Source organism: Myodes glareolus, chromosome 7 (assembly GCF_982192425.1).
Source record: "Myodes glareolus chromosome 7, mMyoGla1.1, whole genome shotgun sequence".
Classification (NCBI taxonomy): Eukaryota; Metazoa; Chordata; class Mammalia; order Rodentia; family Cricetidae; genus Myodes; species Myodes glareolus.
Window position 1 is genome coordinate 62,963,581 of NC_142032.1, and position 24,061 is coordinate 62,987,641.

Genomic DNA, 24,061 nt, shown 5'->3' on the forward strand with positions numbered 1-24,061 from the left:
TATTCTAAGGTCATATACACTCAGGACGTAAGCATGGGTCATTGTTATTTTAACATTGTTATTTGAAATTACTTCTGTATCAAAGAAGTATATTGCTTCTATGCAGCCAGTCTTCACAACAAAAGTCAGTTGTGCTGGAATTCTTGACTTTCTGCTAGGGAGGGGTTCCTTTTCCTTTCCATGCCTCCTTACTTTTTTTCCTGTCTTTCCAGCCTGCTTCAATGTTTACAACTTCAACAGTTTGTTAAAATACTCAACACCTGAATACTGACCCTTGCTCGATGCGCAGATGTGTGAGTCTTCTGTTAGGTTGAGCGCTTGCCTCTGGGCCCCCTGCTGCCCTCTGCTCTAGTCTGGTGTCGGCCCTGTGTTGGGTGCACACACCGTTGGGTGTGCGAGTAGACAATACGGGGCTACAAAGGAGGGCAGGGCTGTGCCTCAGTTTCCATCCTGTTATGGGCCTTGAAGCAGCTGAGAGCGTCATGGGGTAGGCGGCGCCAAGACTGTATTGTCTGGGGCTGAGACAATGGCCTGTAACAACTTGACGAGGAGGTGATGTCATGCCACGCGAGGTAAGAGTCCAGCACTGGTTGGCAACCCTGCCCAAAGACAGCTCCTTCCGAGCCAGTCTCCAGCGCCCACTTCTTGTAACTCCCTTCCGAGTTCCCTTGAAGGGAGATAGCTTTCCTAGTGTGGGTGTTTCTCCTGAGCAGAGACCAGGATCCTTCCTCCGAGGCATCGCTGGAGTGCTGCACCTTTCCCGAGAGGAAAAACAGACAGAATCAACCAGCCTGTTCGGCGAGGGTCGGAGCCAAGGGCTAGCCGGCTCGGGGGCGTCGTCTGGGGCTGGCCTCAGTTCTCTGGGTGGGCAGTTTGGGACCGGCCCAGGGTCAAGAGGAGGGGTTTCGGGTGGGCTGACGTGACGGCCTGTAGGCGGGGCTGAGGAATCAGGGGGCGGGACGAAGGGCGTGGCCAGGCTCTGAGAGGCTGGTGGGCGAGCGGTTCGAGGGCGGAGCCGAACTGCTCAGGGGCCGGGCCCCGCTGCTCGTCGGCGTTGGATAGTGCAAGTCCCGGAAAGGGCGTGGTTTGCGAGGGCGCGTCCACTTTTTGTCGGACCACGTGCAAATGTTAGGAATTACTGCGCTTGTTTGGCGACCTGTTATGGGAAAAATTCTCCCAAGTTTCCAACGCTTTACAGGTCTTCACAACTCTTGAGTTTTATCTTTGCACCTTGTTTAGAAACAGATGCTGAACCGCGGGAATTTTAGCGACCTCCTCTCCCAACACTTTACAGAATCACGAAGCTTCTACCTGAACTCCAGGATTCTGCAGCTCCCTCTGCTTGTAGGTTCGCACCGGTGTCTCACCTCCATCTTGTCTGCAGGCTGCGAATACCTGCAGTCCCTAGGGATTGGGACACAGAGTGGCCTTTTCTCAGCTTTGAAGCCTCATGTCAGAGACCCAAGGCTCTGGAGCCAGGCAGGGCTTAAAGGAAATGGCCAGTTCCGGCCTTACCCTGGGAAGGAGGGCGCCAAAGCTCACATGGGCGTGATCTGGCCTGCCATCAGAGGGCAAGGTTTCCTTAGGCCCAGGGAGTCACAATGATGGTGGGAAATAGTACAACACTGGCGGAAATGTTCTCTAAAAATACCCTTACAAGGAAAGAAGAGAAAGCCTGTGTAGGGGAACACTGGCTGGTTTCAATTGGTGTGGTAAATCTATAAAGCTGAATGGATTACAGAAAACATTCCCAGCACACCTGCCACCTGAGAGGTTTTTTGTTTTTAAGGAGCAAAGCAGAGCAACCAAGGAGTCCCTGTAGGAAGGCCTCACCCTGTCTGGAAAAAACACAAGGCCTGCTTCAGAAAGAATAGACCTGACAGACAAGCGACCTGAGAGATGGTTAGGTCTCCCCTTGCATGGAACAAGGTTGGGAAGCCACCCAGAGAGAGGACGAGGACGGGAAGCAGGGTCTTGGAGGCACCCAGTTCCACTCAGAGGCTTGGTCAGAAAATCAGAATATATTTACATCCAAATCATCAGGATTGAGAGGCATGTGCCTGAAGGGCTGGAGGTTCCGAGGTCAAGGGGGAAGGCAGACAGTGCTTACACCCTCTGGAGCCCTGCTGGCCTTGTCCTCCTGATCCACAGAGAGGCAACTGGATCCTGGTTAGCAGCAGGTGCCTCTTGTACTTTGGCCCTTGGAGGGCACCAAGATTTGTAGCTGGAGAAACGAGGAAGGAGTCGAAAGAGAAGAGCTGGAGCCTCATGTGGCCTGGGCCAAAGTTCTCTACCTAGAAAGGCAGGGCAGCACAACCAACAGCCAAGGAGGCTGGGCCACACACCACAGCAGGGCCTCATCCACGACTGGTTCTTTCCACCTCAGCTGCACCCGAACAGAGGCCAAAGAAGGCATCAAGTCTGGGAAAAGAAGATTTGTAATACTAGATCATGATATGCTAATAAAGTGATTTAATAGTAAGCATCAAATAGATGTGTGTGTGTGTGGTAGAAAAACGTAAAAGAAACAAACAAGGAAGAATCAATGAATTATGCATATACAGACAAATATCAACTTGTGACCTGCTTTTCCAGCATTTTCATATTTCTCAACTTAGTTGAAATTTCATGCTTTTCATTAAAAGCATTTTTCTATATTCTCATGGACGGTATTCTTTTTCCTTTTTGTAGTGAGTGGGATGGAGCCCTGACCTCCTGACCTCTAGTTTGTTATGCACACATCTGCTGTTGACTTAAACGCCAGTCCTAAAGCAGAATTTTGCTTATTTATTTTTTAGAGACAGGATCTTTAGCCTTACCTGTCTCATGGAAATGCCCTCAGTCAGGGAAGTGAGTACGGCCAGGGCCGTTCATAGCACTCTGATCTGGAGAGAAGTTGAGCCAGTCTTTTTTAGACATTGATCCCTAAGACTAATCAACAGCCTCAGAACTGTTTCTGATGATGCATGTTAGCCTTGCTTCCTATAACTGTTCTGAGAGGAAAAAGTCAAAATTATATATATATATGTATATATATATATATATGTATATATATATATATGTATATATATATATATATATATAGAGAGAGAGAGAGAGAGAGAGAGAGATGTCTTTTGTATCCAAGATTGCAAATCGTCTAGATGTTCAATAACAGGAACAATCTGAGTAAACATAGTTTGTTTCACCCACTAAATCTTAGGCTCTTGCCTGGTTGGTGGTACATATTGGAAATCCCAGAGTTTTGGAAGCTAATGCAGGAGGAGGAACACTGCAAGTTCCAGGCCAGTATGGACACTATAGTAAATTTTAGTGAGACTTCACCTCAAACAATGAAAGAAGGAAGAAATAGAGAGGATGGGGGTGGGGAGCCGGTGTCCTGGGCAGGTTCAAGCGGGACCTGGCAGAGAGACAAACAGCTGTAGTATGTATGGGTCTTAGTTTGGATTCAACCCTTGCAGATTCTCTTCCTGGTTGTTTGAGACTGTCTCTAGGTTGAGGCTGCTCGGTACTTTCTTCCTTAGGAAAACAGAGCACATTCTCCAGGCTTCTTTGCCTTTGTATAGTTATGGGACCAGACATGGGAGGGATGGGGTACCCTCCATTCTTCTCTTTTTGTTTTGGTTGAGTGTGGATGCAATACTAGACGATTAAGCAGCCTTCTTAGTGAGGAATGACAGTTTCCTGCTGAAGGACTATACATCCCAGCATCCCTTGCAGACTACAGAAGTAATTTCCACCCCCGTAAGGGGCCACCCCCCATTTCCCTCGGTAGGCATTTTGGCCATCCACACATGTGGGTGACATGATGCCTCCTTGCTATGAATAAAACCTCTCTCAACAGCTGCCTTTTAAAATAATCTAACAAAGGAAATAAAGACCAAGTGTTTAAGGTGGCAAAACCTAGTAAAGAAAACCTGGGCCCTTGAAAATTATGGAGTTAACATATTAGTCCTCATTATCCAACTCCGGACTTCCTTTTTAGGAAATGTGTGTAAGCCACTACCAGTTCCATTCGTTACTAGTATATCCTTCTGGATTGGCTTCATTCCTTACACCGTGTGGTGTTTGAATAGGAAAGGCTCATATATTTGAATGCTTAACCACCAGGGATTGGAGCTATTTGATAGGATTAGCAAGATTAAGTGTGGCCTTGGAGAAGGAAGTGTGTCTCTGGGGGTTCTCTCTCTCTCTCTCTCTTTCTGCTTTGGGATCGAGATGTAGTTCTCAGCTACTGTAGCAATAGTACATCGTGGCAGTGCTCTGTGCCATGATAAAAATGGACTAAACCTCTGAAAGCAAGCCCCCAGCTTGCTCGCTCTCTCTCTCTCTCTCTCTCTCTCTGTCTTTTTCCCTTCCTTCCTTCCTTCCTTCCTTCCTTCCTTCCTTCCTTTCTTTCTTTCTTTTTTGTTTGTTTGAGACAGGGGTTCTCTGTGTAGCCCTGGCTGTCTTGGAACAAGCTCTTATAGACCAGGCTGGCCTCAAACTCACAGAGATCTGCCTGCCTCTGCCTCCCAAGTGCTGGGATTAAAGGCATGCACCCCTACCGCCAGGCTTCCAGTTTTCTTTTGTAAGAATTGCCTTGGTCATGGAGTCTCTTCAAAACAACAGGACAGTAACAAAGACAGTGTGACACAGTTTGCTCTCTCCCTCTCCTTTCCCCTTCTTTGGTTTCTGTTTTTTTTTCTCTTTGACCACTCACAGGTCAGTCCTGGAGCCTGCTACTGCAACTACGCAGAAGTAGGAGCGTGTCACTCTTCCGAGAACCCTGAGCAAGTATCCATCAGCTCAACGTCTGAACTGCAGGAGACTAATACATGTTGACACGGTGTTGAGCAGGTGACATTGGGTGCTTGTTGGCTGCCAGCCACCCTGTGAGACCTTCAGAGATCCTGTCCTGACTATCAGCCTCCTTCCTGTTTCCTCGACTTCTTATTGGTTTTCAGATGTGGCAGGTGTCATGTGTGTAATGGCATTTACAGCTCAGTGTCCTCTGTCCCCTCCCTGGTGGAGGCCATCCGCCGGCTGCCAGCTTCAGTGTCCTCGGGCTGCTCGCGCTGGTTGGTTACTCTGAAGCTGCCTGTAGCTTTCTCCAGCTGCTAGGCTTCACAGCAGGGCTCATGATCTCAGGGCCACCCCAAGCCTTCAAGGTTTCAGGTCACCACAGAAGCCCAGGGGTGAGAAGAGAGTTCCTTTTGGGATCTATCTTGCCACCCCCTCACCCCTTTTCTCCCTCAGGAGTCAACAGTACATTTGAAGAGTCAGAAATGAACTCTGCAGGTGTCTTGGGGAGAGGTGCTACTGAGTACCTGTCTGTTAAGTCATCTACGTTACCCCTCTGGAAGGGGGCGGGTGTCACGGACCCCACCTTACAGTCAATGCATCCCTGCAGGAAGGATGATAGGGAACCCAGGAGAGAACGCCAGTACTCTTCTGCCCTCTTGCCTCATCCTTACCCCTGAAAGGAAGGTTTGGGGGTGGCTGGACACTGGAAGGGATTTTCTTGGCGGGTCTGCGGCTGGCTCCTCCTCCGCACACTAGGGCAAGCTATCAGAAGAGAGGGCGGGGCAAATCACACACGGAAGTCAGGTAACAGCAGGCAGCCTGGCAGCCACTCTCATACCTGCCAGCACCAGCATCCAGAGCCCCACGTTGACTCAGGGACCAGCCACCAACATGCAGGTGAGCCTGGGTTCTAAAGGGACATGTCTTCAGCCCTTTCAGGTACCACCCTTCCTTGGAAGGTGGCAGGCAGTTCCCAACAACCTGCCATCCAGGGAGAAAGTGGCAAGAGTTGGATCCGGACCTATGGGAGAATGAAGTAGCTTTGTAGCCCTATCTTGGAATTCTGGAGACTCCAGGGTTGGGCTTAAGGTTTTTGTGAGCATGTGACTCAGGGTTTTCCTGCCAGCGTTGTCTGTGCATGGTGAGGACAGAGATGCTGTGGTGGAACCCCCAGACCTACGGCTTGCACCGAGAGGGAGGGGCAATGAGCACTATGATAGACTGGCCTAGGCAGCTGTGCGCCACACTCTCTGGGTCCTGCTCCAAGCAGGGGCCAGCTCTAGTGCCGAACTAGAAGCCTAGTTTAGAGCAGAAGGTGAGATCTGTGTGTGTATGTGCGTACATGCATGCATGTGTGTGTGTGTGTGTGTATGCATGTATATGCATGTGTGTGCGTGCGTGCGTGCGTGTGTGTGTGTGTGTGTGTGTGTGTGTGTTGGGGGGGTGCTTTTTGGAAAACATCATTTCTCCTCTTGTCGACCGAAAAGGCCACCCGTGGCAGAGGCCAGCACTGGTCTCCCCAGGGAGGAGGGCAGGGCGAGGTAGAGAGTGAAACCAGTTTCCCACTCAGGCACCAGGCCTACCGGAGCGGGCTGTGTGGGTGGCTGCTCCCTGTGCTTTTACTCAGTCCTCTCGCTGGGCCTCCCAGAACCCAGCTCTGGGAGATGCCTTCTCAAGCCAGCAGCACATAGACACCCCTTAGCCTGGCCCTAGTACCCCCTTGCCAGCCTCTTTTCCAAGCTGGTTGGTGATGTAAAGAGAGAGTATGAGCCCTTCTGCCCTCAGAGGACCTGGTGGTCCCAGATTTTGGTTGGTCCTCACAGGACCTGGTTGTCCCAGCTCCTGATTGGTTCTTACGGGTCCTGGTGGTTCCAGCTCCTGGTTGGTCCTCAGAAGACCTGGTTGTTCCAACTCCTGGTCGGTCCTCAGAGGACTTGGTGGTCCTAGCTCCTGGTTGGTTCTTAGGGGACCTGGTGGTTCCAGCTCCTGCTTGGAGCTGAGCCTGCTCTCCACTGTGTAAATTTCTTCCATGGCTCTCCATTGTTTTTGTTGAAGTCCATGAAACCTTCCATGATCTGGCTTCTGTAAGCTACTACCCTCACCTGGTGGCTTTGTCCTTGCCCTTTATACTCCACAAAGTGGAAGCGCTGAAGACTTAGTCATTGGGAATAGTGACTACCAAGTTCCTAGGTATGTTGAGGACTGAGTCCTGTCAGGACATGCATGTGGAGGGTCAGAGGACAGCTCTTTGGAGTCAGTTCTCTCCTTTGACCGTGTGGTCCTAGGGATCAAAATGAGGCTTGTTGGCAGGTGCCTCTATCTGCTGAGCGATCTCGCTGTACTGAGTTCTTGAGAGCATTAGCTACTGAGTCTCTGAAGGGCTGAGAACTGAGTATAACTTCCAGGTGCAACCTGCCTCTCAGGACTGACCCACACACATTCCCCTCTCCCAGAAATTCCGCTCCAACCCCTTTCCCCTCTTGCCTTACGAGGTAAAGACTGGGACCATCGCTCCCACCAGGTAGACGTGACTCCAGTCCCTATGTGCACCCACACCAGGCACCACCCTCCAGGCTCAGGACTGAGAACACAGAATGAATCGCCTGTTTAGTGTCTAGGGATGAGCAGATGGGCGGGCACACAAAAGGATGGACTGATGGAAGACAGATGGTTACAGACAGCTGCAAGGAGAGATGGGGAGAGAGACAGAGGCCTTGGAAGTTCCTAGGAGGCAAAGGAAGCAGAGATGGTGCCCGGAAGGTAGTGGGTTTGAGAAAACAGACCCCTGGGCAGCAGAGGTGGTCTCTTTGTTGCACACGGTGGTGGAGCTGGTGGGTTTCTCTGTGAATAATGAAACTGAAGAGTAATTTAGGCTTCAGAGTCCTAGCAAGGGAGGTAAACATGACCTTAGGGCCACAAATGGGGTGGGAAGTGAGGTTTACATGTCTTTTGCCTATGGCTGGGATGCTGTCATGTTTGTGTACCATGTACCCACAGGTCAGGCTTGCTTTGGAGATGAATGGCAGGTGTATGCACAACTGTCCCTTCTGTCTGTAGTGACCAGGAGGGTGGAGAGGAGATGAACAGTAGGGAACAGGACTGCCCAGCTCTGGCTCTCTGCATTGCTGATCCTCCAAAGGGAGGATTCCTTAGGTGCTATGGTGTCCCACTCCCTGGAGGAGTGGCCTGTGTCCATAACAAGGAGCTGGGGGTCCTAGGTGAGCCCTGAACCCTGATGCCCAGTCCACTGTGTATGGCCTGTAAGACTGGGGGTGGGAGGGACTGAGTAAAATGGCAGAAACCTTAATGCCTGGGCACATGACTTTCTTCATTCTTTTCCTGTCAACATATATTGTCAGGGTTCTTTATTGAAGAGGTGATATCCTTAGATTCTATAGGTGAGGAAACTGAGTCACTGAGAGGGCTGATCACATCAGAGCCAAGGTATCTGTCTTCCTGAGCTTGAATCCTACTCTGGATGGATAGGGCAAGGTTGGCACTGAAGGTTGAAGGCTCCTGCTGAGTGTTTTGGTTCAGCCCTGCTCCTGCTTTGGGTATTCCAGAGTTTCAGGAGGCCACACAGCTTCTTGGAAGTGAAACTCAATGGATTAGCAGCCAGAGGTTTTGAATATTTCAGAACACTGAGCAAGCTGCTAGGCTAGAGGTAAAGATACCTTCACCAGCTGGTCCTACCGCTAACAACCCAAGGTCGTTCCGAGATGCTCATGAGTATCATCATCCATTGGGGACCAGCAAGATGTGGCCTTGTAGCCTTGTACACGCTGGCTCTGGACTGCCTGACCTGTCTGGGTGCTGTGGCCATGGATGGGTTGATAAGCCCAGAATGCATGAATGAAGAAGTTGGTGGCTGGGCCTGTCTTGCTGTGGGCTAGAAATGGATGAACCAGGGCTAACTAAGGGATCTCTGGCCTAACCGATAGGTTGGTCACTGTCCCTGTGCCATGGTGGCAGCTAAAAGCTGGTGCAGCCCCCAGCTATGTATATATTGCCATGTATATATAAATAGTGGTCCTGCCCAGAGTGACCTCAGCCTACACTGACTGAAGTGACATCCCCAGCCCCATGAGGCTCCAGGTAATTGTTCCAAAGCTGCACATATCTCCAGTGGGAAGGGGCTTTCTAGTCTAATTTTTGGGCTGACTAGAGACAGCCTCTGAGTCCAGCCTTCAAAGGTATGCTTTGGAGACAATCTCTTCTTCCCTAGGATCCCTCTCAGTTTAGATTCCCAAGTCCTATAGGTTCCTGGTTCTATTCTAGGTCTCTTCTCCACTCTAGTGTGTTCCAGATGTTTTGGGTGTGGGAAGACATTTTTTTAAAAACACGCATATTTTAAATTGGGGGGTTTTATTTGTTGGTTGGTTGGTTGATTTTTCGAGACAGGGTTTCTCTGTAGCTTTGGAGCCTGTCCTGGAGCTAGCTCTTGTAGAGCAGGCAGGCCCTGAACTCACAGAGATCCGCCTGCCTCTGCCTCCAAGTGCTGGGATTAAAGGCGTGTGCCACCACTGCCCGGCTTGTTCCAGACATTTTAACACTTTGGTCCCACACTGATAATTGTGGCATATGGAAAGGAAAGCATGAGAGGGCATCTGCCCAGGTTCAAAGTCAAATACATTTTACTCACCAGTTCATCCCACAGGACACTTGCTGAGCCCTTGTGGTGGGTGGATTATTAGACTGGGTGACAGGGACATAAGGCTACCTGGCTACCTGTCCTGTTGGTTGAGATGTTCCAAGTTGGAACATGGGTGTTCACTCTGTCTTGCAGCTCTAGGCGTAGGTTTCTCTCCTGGAGAAATTTCCATCACTGCCCACAATACCTGGATACAGGTATTTGTGGGAAGTGGATGGGAAGCCAAGAGAGCTCAGAAGTCTGGGGAATTTTGTCAGGGGGGAGAGGATGGGAACAGACAGACACACCCCCTTGGGAGCCCTGGTGGACCATAAAGTATAGCACACGATCCTGTGTGCACACAAGACAGGGAGGTGAAGTTCTGAAGCCTGCACTTCCTCCAGCAGCTAGATGGAGATACAGGCAGAGGCAGCACCAGCCCATCCTCGAACCAGAAGCTCCTTGGGTATATGTGAGTGTGTGTCTGTGCTCTCACGGGGTACAGTAGGTTGTAGATTCAGCAACAAGACAAATGAACAAGCAAATAAAACAAAACAGCTTAGGTTAAAATGGATTTCAGATAAATAACTGCCCCCCCCCCCAGTATAAGTGTACTTATACTTAAAAACAAACAAACAAAACTCCTTCATTTTGCCTGGCTTTGAGACAAGGTCTTGCTATGTAGATCAGGCTGGCCACAAACTCACCACAACCCTCTGAATTTCTGGCGTGTGCTACCTTGCCCATCCCAAAGCCTGTTTGTTTATCTGGAATTCCTACATGACTGGGTGGCCTGTATTTTACCTGGCAGCTCTCGAACTGGCCTGTTGGAGCAGTATGGTGAGACTCTCTGGAGGAGGTAGAAGGAATGTGCTTGGGTAGGGGAAGCAGGAGCCAGTCCTGGCATTGGGGCGACTTCAGGGACGGTAAGATGCAGTGTGGGATAGAGGCAGGGGGTCACTGAAGATGGGTCCTGGGAATCGGTAACAAGACTCAGTGTCTATGAGAAGAGCATCCCAGCCTGCTGAACAGCCAGAGAAACAGCTTCATTTGACTCAGGTGCCTAGAAGGTACCTGAGTGTATCTACTTCTGGGACGCTGGAGCCGCAAGGTCCTTGTCATTCTGGAGTCCCTCTGGAGACCTTCAACCGACCCCTATGTGTTGCTTTGAGGGACATGGACAGGACTGTGTCACCATGTGCACAGAACCAGGGGACAGACACATCATGCCCTACAAAACTGGCATCCTCAGCATCTGCGAAATGCTGTCTTCTTAGCCAATGTGTCTGCCCATTCAACCCCTCCCTCGGCCCTTACTCCATCAGGTTTGGGAAAGCGCAACCTACTCCAACCTGCCTGGCAGCCCCCACATCCCCAATTCTCCCTCCCTGCTTCCTGCAACCCACACCCTCAGGGAAGAAGCCACAATTGCCACTTAACATCAGTCCTTAGGCACCTTGTTTGTTGAGAGTAAATGAAGTCTCAAGAACCCAAGACCCAGCACCCACTGAGATAGAGACCATGAGGCACCCATTGCCTCCTCCATTGGTAGTGTCGTTTGGTTTTGTTTGTTTTGTTGTTTCGCCAGGGTTTTTCTGTGTAGCCTTGGCTGTCCTGGAACTTCACTCTATAGACCAGGCTGGCCTCAAACTCATGGAGATCCACCTGCCTCTGCCTCCTGAGTGCTGGGATTAAAGGTGTGCGGCACCATCGCTGCCACCACCACCCAGCTGGTAGGGTAGTTTTATTCCATCTGTGGGTGTTCCTAAAGATGCCCCACATTACTTGTGCTACTGAGGCAAGACAACGAAAAACTTGAGACCAGTCCGGGATTCATATTAAAACCCTATGTAAGAAAAACAAACAAGCAAAAACCCAGGCATAGTGTCCTATGCCTGTAATCCCAGCACTCAGAAAGTAGAGGTGGGGTGACCTTATTTCAAGATCATCTTCCCTCCTAGCCAATTTGAGGCTACATGGCCTGGGTCAAAAACTCAGAAACAAACAAACTGGATTGGGTATGTAGCTCAATTAGTAGAAAGCCTGCCTACCACACATGAAACCCTGGCTTCAAACCCTAGTACCATATAAACTAGGCTTGGCAGTGTCTGTCTGTAATTCCAGGGCTGGGGACGTAGAGGCAGGAGGATGAGCAGTTCAATGGCTTCCTGGACTACATAGTGAAGTTAAATCAATCCAGGCTATAAGAAACTCTATTTCAAAAAATAAAACAACATTGCAGAGGCCGTGGGTTCAATCCTCAGCGTGCACAGAGTGGCTTACAACCGTCTGTAACTCTTGTTCTGGGATCTGATGCCCTCTTACTACCTCTGCTGGGACCACGTACACACATGGCAAACAGATATACATGAAGTCAAAATGTGTACAATAAAAACAAATAAAGACATAAAAATTTAAACAAAACAGAATAGACCAGATGTAGTGGTATGAATGTTTAATACCAGAACTGCGTAGGTAGAAGCAGATGGATCTCTGTGTTTGAGGACAACCTGGTCTGAATAGTGAGTTCAGGCTAGCCAGGGCTACAAAGTGAGACCCTGTTTCAAAAAAAACAAAACAAAACAAAACAAAACAAAAAAAGGAAAGAAAGCAGATTGGCAGGTTGGAGAGATAGCTCAGTAACCACTGAGCACCGGCTGCTCTTCTAGAGGACCCTTACTCAATTTCAGGCACCCACATGGTGGCTCCTAAAAATCTGTAACTTCTCTGGTCCTTCTGTATTACCTACCCAGTTGAAGCAGATTTGGTGCCCTCTTTTGTTTCCCATGGGTACACAGACTCTGCCGGCAAAAATGCAGGCAAAGTACCAATTCTATGCACATCTTTTTTAAAAGGTATTATGATAGATGTAGATTCCTAAGGTTCGTTTTCTTAAAAACAAGCTTATTTGAGATTTAAGTTAGTAATAGAGCTACAGGGTCATTCTGGTGTCCCCCAGCCCTCCGTTAGCTTCCCAGGACAGAGCACACCTGTGCCGCCCAGCTCTCGCAGCCGCACACCCTGGTCTTGTCACTATTCACCTATACTTGTCACTCAAAATTCTGTGTGGCTATTAGTCATTTTTATTTTTATTTTTGCTAGCCTTGGTGTTTTGGCTGTGTGTATGTCTGTGTGAGGATGTTGGATTCTCTGGAACTGGAGTTACAGACAGGCAACTGTGAGCTGCCATGTGGGTGCTGAGAATTGAACCCTGGTCCTCCAGAAGAGCAGTCAGTGCTCTTAACCACTGAGCCATCTCTCCAGCCCCAAGTCACCATCTTCTTAGCTTCCCCTTAAGATACTTCTTCCCCCTATCTTGGTGGCGTGACTCCTGGACACTCTCCACGTGACCCTCTGAACTTCTCTGAGGACTTAGGTGAGATGGATTATAGGCATCCACAGGACCATTACTCACTTCCACAACCAGTCATGCATCCCTGACTGCCATAGATCTAAGGGGCAGCCACAACCTTCCTCATATGGATTGAGGTGATACTGGTGCCCACTATGTTTCCCATGCTCACAGCTTTCTCTAGGCACTGAACCTAGGCCAGAGTCGGGAGGGATGCAAGCCCATCTCCCAGAAGATCTGGGGTCTCCACTGTGGTCCAGTAGTGAACCAGTCAAAAGCTTCAAGTCCTCCGGATTCCATTCATGGCTCTCAGCATTGGGGGATAGACCTGTCTTGTTGGGGGGGGGGTCTGTGTTCTCAAGGATGGCCTGGCCGCAGGGTCCACTACTGTCAATTAACATTCCAGTGTAAAATGTTCCCCAAGTTTGTGTGAACTCCCAGCACTACACAGTGCATCCCTGATGTCCCCTGACTTTGGCATCTTCAGACGCTTAAAAAATGTGTGCAGGTGGTGTTTTCCAGCCCTCTGACCTGCCCCTCCCTGATTCTCTGAGGTTGCCCTTTCTTCACCCATCAAGAGCTCACTAGGCCTTCATTCAGTGACATCCCTGTGAACCACTGTCTGTCTGCCGTGGAGGAATGGGGCTGTCTGAAGGAACTCCTTGGTGTTGCCACACAGACTCTGCTGGTTCTGTTGTCACCCTCTGCTCCCTTGTGACATTCTCAGCCTCACCTCCACCAGGAACGACCTATTTGCCGACTAGTTTCTGGCAGACCAGCCCCCAGCTTGGTGCAGAGTAGGGAGTCTTGCTTCTTTGTTTACCAACTCAGAGAATGTAGGAGGAGAACTACATGCTTGTCTCCCCATTCCTCTCTGATCTCCAGGGTGATGAGAGCCTTCAGATCTTTGTGGGGCCAGAAGGGGACTGCTTGCCACTGATGGAAAGGGGAACTTGTAAGGTGAGGCTAATCAGACCCCCCAGGCTTGATTCCATCGACCCCTCACCTACTCTGTGTATCCTATGCTTGGTTATGGTCCTACACCTCTTCCCATATCCATGTCCTATGCTGGCTTCCTGTCCCACACCCTTTCCCATCCTGTGTCTTGCACTAGGTTCCGCATCTACCTTTCTTCCTATCTCTGTCCAGTGTTCTGTTTCTATCCCATGCCTTCTTCCTCCAGCTTGAGGACTCTCATCAATGGGACTGTGTCCTGGTGGCTGATCTCCAGACCCAGAAAAACGAGCTGCAGGTGCAGAGGCAAAAGCAGTTCCTGGAGAAACTCAAAAGCAAGGGCTTCCACTTCAAGGTGGGTTAGTTTGCATCAGGGGCCAAGTCATGGGGAATGCCACATCATATGTCCCAGGAACAGGGGACAGGATAGTGGCTGTGGATGAGTTGGTTCCCCTGTGGCTCCCAAGATAATAAAGGACCAGAAGAAGGTGTTCTTTGGAATTCGTGCTGACAGTAGGATCTTTGACCTGTACCGGACTCTTCTCATGAAGCCTGAAGATCCTGGCCCCAGAGCCAAACTGAGCAATGTTAACTCCATCCCAGTTACCACAAGGTGAGGATGTATCCAGAGCCCAGCCAGGAGAATCCTTGCCCTGTGTCCAGGCAGAACAAGGGCCACATCCCACCTGAAGTAGGACAATATAGCTCCATCCAGTCTTAACATGGATGTCACAGAGGATCAGGTCCCACTTTTTGAGCAAGGCTCTGTGCCCCAGGATTCATTTTGTAACAGTAATAATGACAGCTTATATCGGGCTTTTCTTTTTGACCACCAACCAGCTCCCAAATCCTGTCATGGAGACTTATTATTAGTTTTGAATTCTTGGCCTAGCTTAGGCTCATCTCTGGCTAGTTATTTTAACTTAAATTAACCAGTTTCTCTTCTCTTTCCTTTGCCTTGTGGCTTTTTACTTTTCATCCCTTCTTTATATTTTTTTAAAAATATTTATTTATTTATTATGTATACAATATTCTGTCTGTGTGTCTGCCTGCAGGCCAGAAGAGGGCATCAGATCTCATTTCAGATGGTTGTGAGCCACCATGTGGTTGCTGGGAATTGAACTCAGGACCTTTGGAAGAGCAGGCAATGCTCTCAACCATTGAGCCATCTCTCCAGCCCCTCTTCTTTATATTTTATATTCAGTTTCTCACGTCTGGCTGGCGGCTGCCTGGCTTCTGGCGCCGGGTATCTCTCTTGTTCTCTTCTTTCTTCTTCCTCTTGTTCTCCCTGACACACACACCTAGATTTCTCCTCCTACTTTTTCTCTCTGCCTGCCAGCCCCACCTACCTTTTCTCTGTCTAGCTGTTGACCGTTTGGTTCTTTATTAGGCCAATCAGGTGCCTTAGGCGGGCAACGAAACAAATGTAACACACCTTTGAACAGTTAAAATAATATTCCACAACAACAGCTCACTTCTTGCTATCCTGTGAGAACTCCTCGTCATGGGTTTCCTTGAATCAAAGTCAGCCCTGAAGTGAACAGACATCCCTTCTAGTCCCTGAGGTCTTTATCTCCCATAGATCCCTTCCTCATCAGCTCAGAATCCCCTCTCTGGACATCTGGATCCTGGATATCTGACGGGGACAGCATCCTGTGTCCCCAGTTACCTGCTTCTCCATGAACATTCATGCACCCCTTTCCGGTCCTTCTATGTCACCTACCCACCCCAGGCAGAGCTATCTGGGGGCTTATCTAGTTGACTTTGGCAAAGGACAGCCAGGGAATTAGTCACCAGGCAACAGAGTCCTGTGAACACAGAATTTTTTGGTACTGGGGAGGCTTGAGGGGAAATCAGAGGAGTAGAGGCACCTTGATTCAGGGCCCGAGAAAGACAGACCCACAGACGGCTTTCCATGTGTTCACAAGGTGACTGTATCTCAGACACTTAACATGTGTCTGAGTATGGCTCTCCAAATACCTGTGTGGCCTTGGGCAAGCTACCCTAACCCCTGAACATCAGTTTTCACGTAAGCAGAAGGCTTCATAACCACGTAAGAGGGCTTGTGCACATTAACACTCAGCATGTACAAGCGAGTGTGGTCAGAGGTGGAGAGATGGTGGGAGAGATGTGGAACTCTTGAGAGATGTGGAACTCTTGAGAGTAGGGGCAGGACCCTGTCCTGGAAGCCAGGCAAACCTGACCCAAGCAGGCTTTCACGGTGATTTATGGCCTCTGGGTTCTGGTCAGTACTGCTAGGGTGCCTCTTCCAGAGCAGAGAGGGTAGAGAACAGGGCCTTAAGGGGCAGGGTCCACTAGGCTATCATGGGGCCGTTCTGATTCTTAGATTCTTGGGTTTCAGGATCCGAATTGTGAGCTTCGTCGTCAACAACAAGGAGAAACCTGGTGGTAAGCACAGATGGACAGGTGGCCTAGGAGGGTGCTGCTGTGGGCGGGGTTCTCCTACCCTCCACTGTTCTCTGACTGAGGTTCCCTGTCACCCCAGATACCTTTGAGGATCTAGTGAAAGATGGGGTTTTTGAGACCATGTTTCCTCTGCACGAGGTGAGGGGTGACAAGCTCAAAATGGGCCTGAGGGTGGGAACCCGAGGTGGGAAGCCAAGTTCTCATGGCCTGTCTTCCGTGACGCAGGGGGAAAAAGAACTGAAGAGAAAATGGGCCCGATGGAGAAACATGTTCCGGAAACAGCCGATTGATGACATCAGGTAAGACCACACCAAGCCGCTCACCTCTGTGCCACATCTGTGCTCAAACCAGATAAACTGTGACCCAGTAAATCCAGTCCTAGGTGACAGAGTCCCCACTTACACTGATGCCAGCAGCACCCCCCTCCCAGCCTCTCTTCATATGCCCTCCCCTATCAGGTCCTGAGGCCACTGGGGAGGGTGGCCTTGATGGGGAAGCTTTCCCACAGGAACTACTTCGGCGAGAAGGTGGCCCTGTATTTCGCCTGGCTTGGCTGGTACACCTACATGCTGGTGCCTGCTGCTGTGGTGGGCCTCATCATCTTTCTGAGTGGCTTTGCCCTGTTTAATTCCAGCCAGATCAGGTAGGTGGGCTGGGGCTTGAGGCCTGCAATCTCACTGTGGGCTAGCAATGACTGTGGGAGCCTGCACCTGAGACTCACTGGTCTCGTCTCTACTCCCAGCAAAGAGATCTGTGCGGCAGAGGACATCTTTATGTGCCCCCTTGGCGAAAACAGTCACAATTACCAGCGACTCTCAGGACTGTGCGCTTTTGCAAAGGTTTGGTGTTACTAGAGTCTTTCCAGGGCGTATGTGAGGGTTGGCACAGTATGGCCATCTAGAAGTGGGGAAGACAAGGCGCCTGGATGCCCTGAAGAGCCAGGCTCTCCCTTCCCCATGGAGGACATGGGTAGGAGGCCCAGCCTGAGCCTTTCTGTTCCTCTCCTCAGCTCACTCATCTCTTTGACAACGATGGCACTGTGGTGTTTGCCATCTTCATGGCTCTGTGGGGTGAGTTACTGCTGGGCATCCCTGGAGGGGCCTAGGGCCAGCCAGCCTGAGCTCTTCAGTCACCTTGGCTCACCCCAGGTGTACTGTGACACTTCTCTGTGCTCACTGCAGCCACAGTGTTTCTGGAGATCTGGAAGCGGCAGCGCGCCCGTGTGGTCTTGCACTGGGACTTGTATGGATGGGATAAGGAAGAGGTAGGACGGGGCCGGCGGCATCAAGGCTGCCTGTTTCCAGTGTCCCACGTGGCTCATACCTGTATCCGGGTATCTGAGGCGTGTCTGGTGACCTTCCTAGGAAGAGATGGCCCTTCAGCTCATCAACTGCCCAGACTACCAGCTGAAGACCCATCACCATTCCTACCTGAGCAGCACCATCATTCTCATCCTGTCCCTGTTCATGGTACTGCCGGGAACTGTGGTAAGGGCTGGGGACCCAGCCGTCCCCATCCTTCATGGCCGCCCCCCACCCTTCACAGATCTGTTTCATGATTGGCCTGACCCATGCACTGGTTGTCTACCGTGTCATGGCCGCTGCTCTTTTCGGCAGCATCATGGAGCACCAGGTGACGACTGTCGTGGTGGTGACCGGAGCCGTGGTGCACTATGTAATCATAGTCATCATGACCAAGGTAGAAATCAGGCAGGGGGAGCCCTAGGGGACTCGACTGAACTTCTAGGTGACTCCTGCTTGGTTCCTTCTTCCCTCAGGTCAACAAATATGTAGCCCTGAAGCTTTGTAGCTTTGGTGAGAAGAGGCCAGTCTCTCTCTGGGAGCTGGGGAGGACTTGGGGCTGAGAGTCATGGAGCTGTGATCAGACGTGGGGTGGGGACTTCCTGCTTTTCTGGGTCCTCTCACTTGAGAGGCATAGGTCACGATGTCTAGGGAAAGACAGGATGGCCATGTCTCATTCCAGAGGATCCCAGGACCTTTTCAGAGCGAGAGAGCAAGTTCACTGTCAAGTTTTTCATCCTGCAGTTCTTCGCCCACTTCTCTTCTCTCATCTACATCGCCTTCATTCTGGGCAGGTATGTCCCCACTGCCCCATATGCCCGTCCTCCGCCCTGGCCCCCAGCTCCCTCGGCTTCAGCTCTCCTGGCTTGTTTCTCGCTTTTTAAAGTGGCCAGATCTTACTTACACACCTTCGATGCTGGCATTCGGGGCAGGGTGGGGGCAGGTTGCTTGGTTTGAGATAGGCTCGCTCGCATAACGTATTCTCGTTCATGGCACTCCTGCTTCAGCTTCTGAGTGCGGGCATTGGAAGTGTGGCCACCGGATGGGACATGAAAGCAGACGCTTTTAAGCACAAAATGACACTATGCGCAGTTACCATGGGGAGTTACAGAGGTCATGTTCAACAGATGCATCTGAGCCTAAGAAGGTGCTCACGTGAGGCCAAGCCTGTGCACACCTAGAGTAAGGTGCCTCACTCAGGGTACTGTCCCCTCCTGCCATTTCTTTCCTGTTTTTCTTAGGTACACCAAAACCAAGGCAACTTACAAATAGAGGCATTTAATTTGTAAGGTTTCAGAGGTTAGAGTTCATGATGGCAGAGCAAAGGAAACCTTAGAGCTCACATCTTGATTGACAACCACAAGACAGACAGAGAGACAGACAGACAGAGATTTGAAACCTCAAAGCCTGCTCCAGTGACATTATGAGAGAGAGAAAGAGAGAGAGAGAGAGAGAGAGAGAGAGAGAGAGAGAGAGAGATGAAACCTCAAAGCCTGCTCCAGCGACATTATCTCCAACAAGGCCACACCTAATCCTTCACATTGTTACCAACTGGGGACCGAATATTCAAGCCTATGAGTCTATGAGGGGCATTCTCATTCAAACCAGCACATTCCACACTCTGGCCCCCTGTAGGCACGAAACCTATCACAATGCCAAATGTGTTCAGTTCAGTTTCAAAAGACTCTATAGTCCTTCAGTCTCAATGCTATTTAAAGGTTCAAAGTTCAAAGTCTTCTGAGACTCAGGTAATCCTAGTGCCCTGTAAAACAAAAAAGCAAATTACATACTTCCAACACACAGTGACACAGAATATACATTACTGTTATGAAAAGGAGAAGTAGGGATATGCAGAAGAAATACTGAGCCGGGTGGTGCTGGTGCGCACCTTTAATCCCAGCACTCAGGAGGCCGAGGCAGGCCAAGCTCTTTTGAGTTCAAGGCCAGCTGGTCTATGGAGCTAGTTCCAGGACATTTAGGGCTGCACAAAAGAAATCCTGTCTTGAAAAACAAAACAAAAACAGAAATATTGGACAAAAGTGAGACTGAAATCCAACAGGACAAACTCCAAATCTTGTAGCTCCATGTCCGTTGTCAAAGTGCTTAGATGGCTCTAGCCTCCCAGCTTTGCTGCCTGCAACACACTTCTCTCCCTCAAGCTGGGTCCACTCCTTGCTTGTAGCTCTCCTTAGCAGATATCCCATGGCTCTGGCACCTCTAACATCTCCAATATGATCTAGGCTTCATTTTGAGAGTTTCCCATAATGGCCTCTCAGGGACTTCATGGAGGGACTCCTCTGCTACATGCCTGGCCACAGCGACTCTCCTTAATTGTAGAAGATTACACAACCCCTTGTTTGTGTATCTTTTATGACTTTAAAGACAAAATAATGTGGATGACACTGTTAGATTTGATGACAGACTTGGGGTGAATCCTAGAACCCATAAATCACATTCATGGCAGCTTTAATTTATTGTTGGTATTTATTATTTGCTTGTTTGTTTCTTTAGTTTTCTTTTTTTAAAAAGGATTTTTTATTTATTATGTATGCAGTGTTCTGTCTGTATGTACACCTGCAGGCCAAAAGAAGGCACTAGATCTCATTACAGATGATGATGAGCCACCATGTGGTTGCTGGGAATTGAACTCAGGACCTCTGGAAGGGCTCTTAAGCTCTGAGCCATGTCTCCAGCCTCTGTTTCTTTATTTTTCAAGATAGGGTTTCTTTGTTATAGTCCAGGCTATCCTGGAACTTGCTCTGTAGTCAGCTTCTTCATAGGCCTTGATTTTCTCCCTAGGATCAATGGTCACCCTGGGAAGTCCACGCGCCTGGCCGGCCTGTGGAAGCTAGAGGAGGTCAGTCTTTCCTCAGACCCCACTGCCTAGTTCTTAAGTCCCTCTTCTCCCTTGAGCGCCATCCCTGACCTTTACAATGGACCCACAGTGCCATCTCAGTGGCTGCATGATGGACCTGTTCATCCAGATGGCCATCATCATGGGGCTGAAGCAAACCCTGAGCAACTGTATTGAGTACCTGCACCCGTGAGGACCTCTTTCTACCCCACCCCAGCCTCCTATAGTGCCTGTCCCTGTGCCCTGCCATCTTTCTGTATGTCCCACACACTCTTGGTGCCCACAGGTGGTTGGCCCATAAATACCGCTTAATACGGGCTTATAAACACGGCATTGAGTCCAAAGACCCAGACCTGGAGGAGTGGCAGCGTAACTACCGCATGAATCCCGTCAACACCTTCAGCCTGTTTGATGAATTCATGGAGATGAGTGCGTAAAGCTCCAGCGGGCTGAACAGATGGGGTGGGGATGCAGGGTGAGAAGTGGGGGACTGTCCTGGACCCAGGGTGACATTTCCACCCTGCAGTGATCCAGTACGGCTTCACCACCATCTTTGTGGCTGCCTTCCCGCTGGCACCGCTGCTGGCTCTCTTCAGCAACCTTGTGGAGATCCGCCTCGACGCCATCAAGATGGTCAGACTACAGCGGCGCCTGATTCCCCGCAAGGCTAACGACATAGGTCAGAGAGCACAGCAATTGTACAGTGGAGGAGAACAGTCAGGGCGCTGGGAGAAGCAACTTCCAACCCTGAGTTTTTCACCAGTCAATGCCAGGCCACCCTGAGGCAACTTGTAATCGCTGGGGCCCTTCCCCTTATTCCAGAGACAGATTCTAGACTTTCCAGATATGGAGACTAAATCTCCTGAGCACAATCCCTAGAAAAAGGCAGACTACAATACACCCAACAAGGCCCTCCCCTGAGCCTCTAGTATGTGGCTGAAGGTCTTGCAAGCTCCAAGGGAACCATGTGGAAGAGCTGGAGTCTGATCACATGGGAGGGAGCAGAGGGTCCAAGGCCTCAGTCACCGGACTTTCCATCCTGGGAATGACAGGTGGCAGGGAAGCAGGGCTTGGCTTCTAGATGTGGGGAGAAGCATTAGGAAGAATCCTAGACTAGGGCCCAGGTTTAGGAACCCTCGCTCGGGTGGGGTCCAGGAGATAAACAACCTGTTGAAGAGTTTCAGGAAGAGTGGGATGGGGAAAGCGGAGTCCTTCACTGCTTACATCAAGAAGAAGAGCGTACAGCCATACCACGTGTGTCTCAGCTGGGGATTTCCTTGTAGGTAATCTGGCCCACGGGCTACAATGAGACTGTGAATGGAGAGGTCACAAGGTCACAAGGTTCCTTAGCCAGTCAGGTTCTAAGTTTTTCGGGTGGGAGCCTACCAAGGATTAGGACGGGCTGTTTGACGTCACTGCTGTGGTTCAGGGACCTGGCTGCAGGTACTGGAGACCATTGGAGTGCTGGCAGTCATTGCAAATGGGATGGTCATCGCCTTCACCTCAGAGTTCATCCCCAGAATAGTCTACAAGTACCACTATGGCCCATGCGCACAGAACAGGAACTTCACAGCTGAGTAAGGTGTTAAACTGTCAAGCCCCCCTGAGACACTGGCCCTTCCTTCCGGTTAAGCCCTTGGAGCCCAGACCTGGGGCTCTTGTGGGTGCTGCCAGGGCTATCTGGGGCTGCAGTGAGGCTGGGACTTGGCTACTCCTTGAACTGTCTACATGACTTACATACCTTGACTGGATCCCAGGACTAACTGACGGAGCCTTGGTAGGGGAGAAGTACCAGGCCCTTTTGATAATGAGCGGGCAATACCTAAATGGCTTGCCTGCGAAGTGATACACCTCTGCCTTGCTTCTGGCATGGGAAGGCAGAGCACAGATGTGTCTCGCTCCCACGGCACCTGCAGACTGGGGCTCTTTGCATCTGCCCTAGCAGCTTTCTTTCAGCCTGGTAGAGAAGACGGTTGGTGGCCTCTCAACCTCTTTCACCCCTCCCCAGTGTGGCCTTGTACTTTTCTCATGGGGGAAATGGAGGAGGACTTCCATGGTATGCCCTCCCCTCGGGGCCCCTAGATGCAGGTGAGTTCTCAGGAGAGGCCTCAGGCCACGAGAGTCCCACACTTCTCTCTCTCTCTCCAGCTGCCTCGAGGGCTATGTCAACCACAGCTTGTCCGTCTTCTACACCAAGCACTTCCAGGACCATGGCAAGATGGGAAGCCAAGAAAATGTGACTGTGTGCAGGTTTGGAGCCTCTTATCTCCCATAAAATGCCCTCCAAACTCCTGATTCCTGACTTTAGGGACTTCTCTACTTCAGGTACCGGGACTACCGAAACGACCGGGACTACAACTTGTCTGAGCAGTTCTGGTTCATTCTGGCCATCCGGCTGGCCTTCGTCATCCTCTTTGAGGTGGGCAGAATTGTGAGGGAGCCTAAGTAAAGGCTGGTCTCACTTTTCTTTCCCAGCCCCCAAATCCTAAATGTTCTTCTTAGCCACTGACCTGGCTGGGCCTCTCCCCTCCCTGCTCCCCCCAGCATGTGGCCTTTCTCTCCTCCCTGCTCCCCCCAGCATGTCGCCTTTCTCTCCTCCCTGCTCCCCCCAGCATGTCGCCTTATGCATCAAGCTCATTGCCGCATGGTTTGTGCCCGATGTGCCCCAGTCAGTGAAGAATAAGGTTCTGGAGGACAAGTACCAGATACTTCGGGAGAAAATGTGGTACGGATGCAGTGGCTCATTTGGCTGGGGGCTGGTCTATGTCTGGGGACAGGCCTGGCCTCTGACCCGTACCAACTTCATCCTTCCTGTAGCTTCAGTTCTAGGAGCACAGACGTGTAGACAACCTGGGGCAGTGGAGAAACGCTGATTTCCAGGCGCCTGGACGAGGAAGGAGTCCCCATCTCTGCAGCTTGCCTCTGTCCACGACAGTGTGTATCTGTATGTTGAGGGAGGCTGTAAAAGGGTCCATGTATATGTAGGATCCTCAGCGGTCTACATATATGTCAGTGAAAGACGATCATAGGAGGCCCTTGGACATGTGTAGGCATATTTGGGCACCCTAGGAACATATGTTATATGTTATATATGTCAACTAAGGGAGACTCTTGGATATGTAGGGGGTCACTGGAATTCCATGTATATTTAAGGGTTTTTATGATCGGCACAGATGTGCCTGTGGAGTTTGCTCTGACGTTCCTAGGGTTCAAATGTGTCACAGACTGACTTGAAACTCTTCAGTGACCCTGGGTAGTACCCATAGAACTTTAAGCTGCTCATAAGATCCCACTGTAGTAAAATCAGCCCGAGTTCCATGGACCTCCTGGTTTCTGGGCCCCAGATCCTGCTCTGTGGCCTCCTACTTGGTGGGAAGCCCAGAGACTAACTTCTGCCCTCTGCCCCCCATTAGCTGGATCCCCACCACCGATAAAACTTTTTATAAACAAAATAAACCTGTGTGTATTGATCTCTGAGCCTCACGATGTAGATCCAGTTTTTAGGGATTATTTCTGCCCTGGGCTAGACAGAGGAGGGGAGGAGTGTTCAGTGCCCAGCAAGTCTGAAGTGTGGTAGCCTTGGGCCATCTGGCTCTTCTCTGGTTTGCCTCATCTCTTAGGCACAACTTATTGAAGAAGGTTCTCCTTTCCAAATATCCGGATTTTAGGGTGGCAAGAGAAGACACAGGATCAGTTATGGGTGGGTGTGGATCAAGACAGACTTACTTCCTGGACGAAATTGAAGAACTCAGGCTAGA

At 50.3% G+C, this 24,061-nt stretch overlaps 1 protein-coding gene and 1 long non-coding RNA gene across 4 annotated transcripts; both read left to right on the top strand.

Moving 5' to 3' along the window:
• Positions 1-510: 510 nt before the first annotated feature.
• On the top strand, positions 511-2,350 carry LOC146893519 (uncharacterized). Its single transcript, XR_015003136.2, has 2 exons — positions 511-572; positions 1,240-2,350. It is a non-coding gene; the product is annotated as an uncharacterized LOC146893519 (long non-coding RNA).
• Positions 2,351-5,561: 3,211 nt separating this feature from the next.
• On the top strand, positions 5,562-23,780 carry Ano9 (anoctamin 9). Of its 3 annotated transcripts, none has more exons than XM_087908293.1 (24): positions 5,562-5,682; positions 13,653-13,727; positions 13,951-14,076; positions 14,189-14,334; positions 16,084-16,130; positions 16,228-16,286; positions 16,374-16,447; positions 16,657-16,791; positions 16,891-16,987; positions 17,158-17,218; positions 17,330-17,412; positions 17,513-17,617; positions 17,694-17,846; positions 17,926-17,962; positions 18,132-18,243; positions 20,249-20,306; positions 20,395-20,492; positions 20,590-20,732; positions 20,830-20,982; positions 21,733-21,880; positions 22,452-22,553; positions 22,629-22,722; positions 22,882-23,028; positions 23,121-23,780. In XM_087908293.1, exons 1-23 carry the CDS (start codon positions 5,677-5,679, stop codon positions 22,984-22,986), a joined length of 2,217 nt encoding a protein of 738 aa, XP_087764419.1. In that variant the 5' UTR covers positions 5,562-5,676; the 3' UTR covers positions 22,987-23,028; positions 23,121-23,780. The 3 variants fall into 3 exon arrangements, with proteins under 3 accessions (XP_087764419.1, XP_085549456.1, XP_085549457.1); XM_085693330.2 differs by having other exon boundaries at positions 22,916-23,028; XM_085693331.2 differs by lacking the exons at positions 13,653-13,727; positions 13,951-14,076; positions 14,189-14,334 and having other exon boundaries at positions 5,583-5,682; positions 22,916-23,028.
• The last annotated feature ends 281 nt before the right edge of the window (positions 23,781-24,061 follow it).